The sequence below is a fragment of the Vicia villosa genome, linkage group LG1 (genome assembly GCF_029867415.1).
Source record: "Vicia villosa cultivar HV-30 ecotype Madison, WI linkage group LG1, Vvil1.0, whole genome shotgun sequence".
In the NCBI taxonomy this organism is placed as follows: Eukaryota; Viridiplantae; Streptophyta; class Magnoliopsida; order Fabales; family Fabaceae; genus Vicia; species Vicia villosa.
The window spans coordinates 44,665,282-44,673,906 of NC_081180.1; the positions used below are offsets into that span (position 1 = coordinate 44,665,282).

Here is an 8,625-nt window from a genome sequence, read left to right on the forward strand (position 1 = left end):
ACACCTTTCATATAGTGGTTATCATCAGCATTCTGTTCAAAATAGAAATAAGATACACTTTAGTCTCTTAAAATAAGATCCTTCTAATAATACTATTGCATGATTGATTCTATATATATACAGAACCCTTGTCATAAGACTCTTGCAAATAAGTTAGCAGCAATAAACAGAGACAGAATAATTAGAAAAAACATGAAAAAGAATCCCAAGTTTTGTTTCTGTCTACATAAAAAGGCCTTTAGCAGGTCCTTACCTTACTTTACCTTACCTTACCCGTGTGCTAGTTACACTAAAGTATGTTACCACAAAACCAGAAATTCATTAAAAAGTGTAAAGTGTGTAATCCTTGGAAGTTTATTAGCCTTATTGTCTCATTGGCATTGCTAATCTTACAATATTTTCTATGACATGCAATTCTGCATTCACTAAAGTCATAATTATAGTATAGTTCAATGCATGAAAAATAATATTATCAGAAAAAAGGGAAATATCAGTTTGCTGCATTTGATGATTAAATAATAACAGTAGAGCTAATCAGCTTCCAAGGATTACACAGTAAAAAACTTACAACTATATTAGAAAAAAATGAGCATGAAGGTTCAGTAACGAAGGTTCAAGGACTTTGAGAGAGATCAAATAACTTTTAAGAAGAAAACAAAACAGTGTTATCAGCATGCTAAGACGAAATATTAAACAATTTAAACAGAGTGAACTTCACGAAATGGATCTCAAATCCATAAATTACACAAACTCACCATCAAAATCAGCAAAGTGTGTAGATCAAGTGCATCGTTCGGTTGAAACTGTTCCGGAACTGCAACCTTCTGTTCCGTTGAGATCACTACCGTCAAAACGGATTTTCACTGCTACTGCTATCCACTTCACCTTACAATTCACTTTCATCTTATTCTTTTTCTACAATATAGTAGTGAATTAATCAAACACTGAGGTGATGGGAAGATGAAAAGAGATGACTACACTAAGAGAATAGAAATTTCCCATGGCCCGACGAACCGATGTGTGGCCAGTATCAAGAATAATTGTTGATGGAATTATCCACTTTTCCGCTATAACGCGAGACCTTGATAATGCTTTTATGTTGCTGAGTGTCCTCTTTCTTGTTTTATTTGTTGCAGGAAACTTCAAGAGTAAGTAAATTGATTAGACCTCTTATTGTTGCTGAGTGTCCTCCATATGATCAATCCAATCACGTATCATAAAATGAATCTAAGATGCTGCTAACACATTTATAACCATCCTAACTATTTCACTAACCACCTATAAGAGTTTCATAACAAACTATAAAACCTCACAACTAACAGTTTCAAACCCACCAAAATCTACAACATCTTACCATAAATACCAATCCAAATTTGCAGCAAAAGGGGAGAAAAAACAACTGCAAGAGATAAATGTGCAACAAAAGCAGTCGTTCCCTTAAATGGAAAACAAAAAAGATCAGGTTTCCAAATACTCAAGTAGAACCGGCGGTAGAAACATGATTCCGTTTCGTGGATTATCATACAGAAAATGACCTACATAAGGTAAATGATGAGAAACAGGAATTTCCCATGAAGAAAGATAAGGCCTTGGTCCAATTCCACTGAGATGCAGAAGCTGCGGAGAATTCTGTTTTATTATCCTTTATGTATATCCCGAGATTAATCTGAAAGAGCAAACTAAATTATATTGTGAACCTAAAGGATGGATATAAATTCGATATTGAATACTACTAATGAATTTAACTGAAATTTTCTATAAAATTTCACATACAGGATAATAAGCTATGATTTCTAAAGATATCGGTACAAAAAATGTAAGCTATGATTTACCACTATCCACCATTGACACAATACTGATATGCCTAAACTCAGAAAGATCTCACCCAGCTTTGCCGATTCAGTCTTGTTTCAACTCAACATTCATCACCAAACGTTCAAAACCGAACATCACAGCTTCAAATGCGAACGAAACTGCTCAGCAACATCATCAAATCGTCGGTCGCATACATATTCTTCCTTCAGCGTGAGCCAACAGATCCAAACCTCAAACAACAAACACTAAATCAGAATATATCACAAAAAGTGATATATGAATGGATAAAACATTATTGAAGTTGAAGAAGGAAGAAACAAAAAGATCGTCACATCATAAACTATAAACGATAACTCTGTTAGATAGTCGACCAAATACTCCAACTGCATCAATGGAACCTGGAAACAATAAAAGGTAAACATCTCAACTGATAAGTTAGAGAGATAAAAAATAATCTAGGTTGTGTGGAAGATTTTGGGTTTGGCTAGGGCTTAGGGTTTCGTTAGTGAGCTTTGATAGCAGATCTGGATTCGTTAGTGAGGAAGAACAAAAATTGAAACCCAACTCGGTTAGGGTTTGTTTGCAGGACACAGAGATGAAAGTGAAGAGAGAGATGAAGAAAGAAAAGAGAGAGAGAGGTTTAGAGAAAATGAGAAAGGTTTAGTGTTACATTGGGAACTATTTTTCTCTGCAAATTCAGAAAACTAAAGTACAAATATTTGAATTAAAGTTGTGATTTGTCTTTCCAAGAAAGAAATAAAATAAAAATATTCATAAAAGCTTGTATTTGAATACCAAACGTGATTCCATTCCAGACAGTAGATTGGGAAGCTTGGCAATTAAGGTGTCCACTTGGCACAACATGGAAGCAAGGGGGCAAAATGGTATTTTCCAGATCAGTTAACTTTCTTATATTGTAGATTAAACAACCCACAAAAACAGATAAATAATTTTAGTTACAGCAACCTTAACCTTCCACGTGTCCATAACGAATCTTCCTCACTCCCTACTTCTTTCTCCCTTAACCAAATCCTAGTCATCAGATACCATTATCACGTCCATACTCCCGCCACGCGTCCATAATATTCTACAGTCAGCAGCAACACACGCTTATGTCGAATCTCTTCCTATAATAACAACCAAATCCAAAATACTAATTATGTGTAATTTGTTTTACTTCAATTAGAATGAATACTCATCTTTCTAATCATAGGGATCGCCGCATCCTATCATTCCCGGCGGTTCATCCTTGCGAAGGAATATCCACCGCAACACTCGTTGCTTCTCTAATCACTCTCTCGCAAACCATATGCAATTTCCAACCTCAAATATTCCCAACACAAAAACGAAACGCAAGAGAAATAATACGTCAAATTTCCATCATTTCAATATTCCTCCACGAAATTCAAGACAGTTGCTCCATAATCCCAAACTCAATTATCATCTCTTTCTCAGAGCTTCACTTCACTTTACAAAAGATTCACTTCTTAATGCAAGATTGTACTCTTGAAGGTGCTAACCTTTTATTGCTCTCGAAATCGAAACAAGTGGCGGAACAATTTTGCTCTCTTATTCGTGCCGTCGCAACATCCCTAGACGTTTTGCCTTTACACAGAATCGAAATTTGCGACGAAGTGAAGGAGTTAGTTGAGATGGTAGCAAAGCAAGCGAGGAAAGCTAAATTTGAAGTGAACCCCAGTGACGAGATTGCGACGAAAAAACTCTATTCAGTTCTTCATCAATTCGAGAGAGGAACAGAGCCAAAACTTCATATCATGCAGGAGATTCTCGATTACTTAAAAATCAAAAACTGGAACGATTGCAACAAAGAAATCAAGTTCATAGAAAACGAGATAAGCTTATTAGAGTATCGTGATTGCAACGAACGTGAACTTCCATTGTTGAGTAGCTTGGTTGGATTTTTAAGCTACTGTAGGGTAGTGATATTCGAATTCGAATCACTGGATCAAAATTCAGATCAATCCGAAGCTCGTATCAGCACCGAGATAATATCTATAACATGTCTGAATCCAGACGATTTCCGATGTCCAATTTCACTCGAATTGATGACAGATCCAGTAACAATTTCAACCGGACAAACCTACGACCGTGCCTCAATTTATAAATGGCTTAAAGCAGGAAACAAAACATGTCCCAAAACAGGAGAAAATCTTAACAGCACAGAGTTAGTCCCAAACACAACGCTAAAGAAGCTTATCCAACAATTTTGCACCGACAACGGAGTTTCATTTTCCAAATCATGTAACCGCAACCGAGATATAACCAAAACAATTTCACCAGGTAGTTCTGCAGCAGCACATGCTATGCAGTTTCTGTCATGGTTTCTCACACGAAGACTCGTGTTCGGAACAGAGAAACAGAAGAACAAAGCAGCTTACGAGATTCGTTTGTTAACTAGGTCGAGTATTTTCAACAGAGCGTGTTTGATTGAAGTTGGAACGGTGCCGCCATTGTTGGAACTTTTAGCCACGGAAGATAAAACGACGCAAGAGAATGCTATCTCTGCTTTGATGAAGCTTTCAAAGCATGGTAACGGGCCTGAGAATATAATGGGCCATAATGGTTTAAAGCCCATTATATCCGTACTTAAAAATGGGCTTAGTCTTGAGGCCCAACAAATTGCAGCAGCTATAATCTTCTATCTTTGTTCAGTGAAAGAATACAGAAAATCAATAGGTGAAAATCAAGACGCGATTCCGTGTTTAGTTGAGTTAGTTAAACAAGGAACAACATGCGGGAAAAAGAACGCTGTTGTTGCGATTTTCGGACTTCTTTTGCTACCGAGGAATCACCAACGCGTGATTGAAGCCGGTGCTGTTCACGCGCTTGTTTCAATTCTACAACCTTCGTATAACTATAAAGAGGAACTTGTTACTGAAGCTTTGGCTGTTATTGCGGCACTTGCTGAGAATTTCGATGGAGCGAACGCTGTGTTGGAAGCTTCGGCGCTAACGTTAATTACTGGGATGTTGCGATCTGCTACTTCGCGTGCTGGGAAGGAACACTGTGCTTCGATTTTGTTGTCCCTTTGTGTTAATGTTGGTGCGGATGTTGTTGGTGTTCTTGCTAAGGATATTACGCTTATGCCCTTGCTTTACTCGCTTCTTACTGATGGTACTGCTCATGCTGCTAAGAAAGCGCGTTTTCTCATTCAGATTCTACAGGACTTCAACGAAACAACAAGTTCTAGATTGAAAGGTTCTTCAATTTTGCGTCAATTGAATGGGTTGGAACTTAGGAATTAGGGTATTTTTTGTGAATATATACTTATACTTTTTTGTGTAAATACTGTAACATACATAGGATTGGTTATTATTGGAACAATTGAGATTTTGTGAAACTAGCTCTCTGTGTTTTTTATCCTCGGGAGCTAGTTTTAATAAGTGAGCTTCAACTTATACACTGGAAGCTTATGATTATTTTGTATCTGGTATACTTGTGAAATAAAGTGGTGTGAAATTAATGAATAAGTCAGTAAACATTATTTCAAGTTTTCTTTTTGTTTATTTTGATACTTTGGCCAATTAACCATGGTTGGTTACTTTTAAATGTGTCTCTAGATAGATACTATTCCAAATTAGGATTCTTACGTACGGATAACACTTGTGAGAGGAATATAAATTGATTATTTATCAGCAAATCTGCCATTGAAGTTTTGAACCATGCATCATGTACAGTATGTACTTACATTTAAGGACATACAGGGCCTTTTTCAAATTGTGTATACCTTTTGACTCTGCCCCTTAACTTCAAAACAAGGAGGTTGTCCTGCATATACTTCCTTTTTTTAATGGTTTATTTAAGAAAGACTTGACATGCATCACTAATATAGCTTTATTCTTTATAACTTCTCTCTTTGAACTTAACTTTTTAAGATCCATTGGATATCAATATGCTTATTTTCTGATGGAAAATGGACTAACTCTCTCTTGGGAAAATGGAAAATGGCCACCCCTTTACTTTCTTTTTTTTCGGTTATGTTAGAAAATACTAAAATAGTACCTTCTACTTATGGTCAAATTGCTTCTTTATCCTTCATTTCTCAACTAACCAGACCAGCTGAAGCTTTGTAGATTTTGCTTTTTAAACCTCCTTTGTGCATTTTTCTAATTTTAGGGTTTTTATTTTGAAGTAGAAATGGTGTATTTTATGTCTTCAAAGATTGTTACCTTAATTAATTACATTACAATAGAAGACAAAATCTTAAATATTTTGCATTGTTTCTTCAAAATTTAATGAGGACAAAGTGTCCTTGTTTTTCTTCAATAAGGACAAAACCATAACAAAAGGAAACATGATGTGTGTCTTAGTTTTAGCAGATAAGGGTTGAAGTTTTGAAGACAGGATATAGAAATTTTAACCATTTTTACTGTACAGACTCCACAGAACAGAATGAAGTGAAACAAAATAGCTGCTGTTGTTTTAATTCATGTTGTCCATAAGTGTTTTTTTAATTTAAGGTCATGTTTTGTATATACTATGAGCTTTACATAGATGAATTGCGACTCCATGTGATCCCCATAATAGGATGTATGGTTTATACCTCTAGTTAGATAAAGATGAATTTGTTGTAGAAAAATATTAATTAGATGAGATTTACTATTTGAGCCCCGTCAAGAATCAAATTTAAATAATTTATCAATTATTTAAGAATTATACTCGTCTTTGGTTGTAATTGGACAAATTGAAATTTATTTATTGATTGATCACGACTCTTTCAATTTCTACTATATAATTGAAAGATCATTTTCAACAAAGAAAATTGTCAAGACTTAGTTAAAAAATAAAATTGAACCTGATTTTTTACGAGATAACATGAGAGATATTGAAAGGAAAATTAATACAACTGATAACCAAAAAAATTTAATACAAGTGTTAGTGTTGAGTCTATTATTTATGATTTCAAATCATATAAAGCAATTGTTTTGAGGTATTTTTTAGGTTATGTAAATCAATTTTTGATGATCAACTCTATATTTATTTTAAATTAAACATTTTATATAAAATATGATTTTCATATTTATTTACAGAGAGAAAGGAGCAAGATAGAATTGCCACTTGAAAATGGTGAAGTATTCATGGAAGAATGATGAAAAGCACTTCAAAATCAATTGCAAAGAGTCGTGAAAATAGTTGCAGAGAACAATCAAATGGCGACATAATAAAGAAAAGTGAAATGAACAAATGGCTTAAAATATTTATACGTGTATGAAAAAGGAAAGTGAAAAGGAAAAAAACCCATATCTAGAAATTCAATAAGTAAAAAGACCAAGCAAAAACCAATGAATTAAGTACATGTAGTCAAGAGTATCGTCCAAATCATCATATCAAAGGTAGTTCCCAAAAAACCATCATCAGAAACCTATTGATAGGACATCACACTACTAGCCTTAGACAAGCATGTAGGAGACGATTCGAGAGATAAATTTCAAAGACTCACATCATTTGATAACATAAAGGTATAAGAATATCAAGAGACTAGAGGGAAAATACAGGTTGAAGATGAAGAAAACTCCACGAAAGTCACTTTTAAGCCCTAGATACAAGAAGAGTCACAAGTCCAAACCGGGTGTGGAGGGAACTATTACTACCTTGGCTAAGGCAGGACTAAAGAAAGCCCATTAGCATTTTGAGTTATAGGCTAAAATCGTAGTTGGTCCTAATCGGTCTCAACCCTAAACTTAATCTTGGAACAAGGACTTCAATCCAGTCATTAATCCCAATCTGGAGGACAGAAGGAAAAATATTTATTTCGATATTGCATGGTTAGCATAAGGTTCTAGGACCTGTGGAACAGACATGGATATGCCCTATAAACACCTGATCCAAATAAAAAATTAAAGCAGAGTTGTCAGATAACAAAATGAATTATATATTGACATTTGTTGGTCTAGACGACTATGATTGAAGCTGAGGGACGAAAGCCATCATAAACACTAATAAGGCCCTTATATGAAGGATCATAGACGAAAAAATCAAGATACATAAAATCACTATTTTTTGTCTTATTTATTCACTAACTTAGATGTCAAAGTGTTTTGCACGTACCACCCTTCTCCACCCCCTCCATGCCAAGAAGGAACTCCCAAAAACAAAGCACTACATGACATTGTCATCTTATCGGTTGTCAACTTACTATGGAGACATTTTGGTCCGGATAAGATTAGAGGGTATTGTAAATATTAGATTCATGGATAAGTTTGTTTATGAATCTTCGAGAGAAGTGTTGCACATGTTAGGAGAATGGATAACATCTACATTTGAATAGGTAAAAAGGTGTAGAGTAATGGTTGAAATGCCTATTATGTTTGGAATTGAGAGAATTGTATAATATATTAGAAAATTACATTGAATGCTAAAAAAGAAAAAGAAACAGAAAATTACATTAGAATTAAGATTATGGATTATAAAAAAAAAAAGATTATGTGACATGTAAAATGATGATATGTCAACCTCAAAACTTTGGATACTTGTTTAATAAATAATAAAACTAATAGATTGGTACTCTCTTTTTTTCTATTTTCAAGTCTTTTTCTGGTCTAAATCCTAAAGTTTCAACAAAAAGTACATAGTACATAAATGTATCATTGAAAAAACTCAAAACATCATATGAATTCTATTTTTAGCAACCAATGGTGTTAGTTACATGGCTAGACAGTGAGTGAATTCCGAAGAAAGAAAAGTTTCTTGTAGCTACAATACAGGTTCACCAGTCACCACTTCACACTTGTTGCGGTCAACAACTGTAACTTCACCCAAACTTAGATAAGTGTCTCCTATTTATATCAA

The 8,625-nt window shown here is 34.6% G+C and overlaps 1 protein-coding gene across 1 annotated transcript; it reads left to right on the plus strand.

The window, feature by feature from the left end:
- Positions 1-2,815: 2,815 nt before the first annotated feature.
- LOC131636014 (U-box domain-containing protein 19-like) lies at positions 2,816-5,320 on the plus strand. Its single transcript, XM_058906648.1, has one exon. It carries the CDS (start codon positions 3,003-3,005, stop codon positions 5,079-5,081), a length of 2,079 nt encoding a protein of 692 aa, XP_058762631.1. The 5' UTR covers positions 2,816-3,002; the 3' UTR covers positions 5,082-5,320.
- Positions 5,321-8,625: the final 3,305 nt, after the last annotated feature.

Bases quoted from the DNA above. Each gene is read 5' to 3' on its own strand.
- LOC131636014 (XM_058906648.1), top strand. From the start codon at position 3,003: ATGAATACTCATCTTTCTAATCATAGGGATCGCCGCATCCTATCATTC.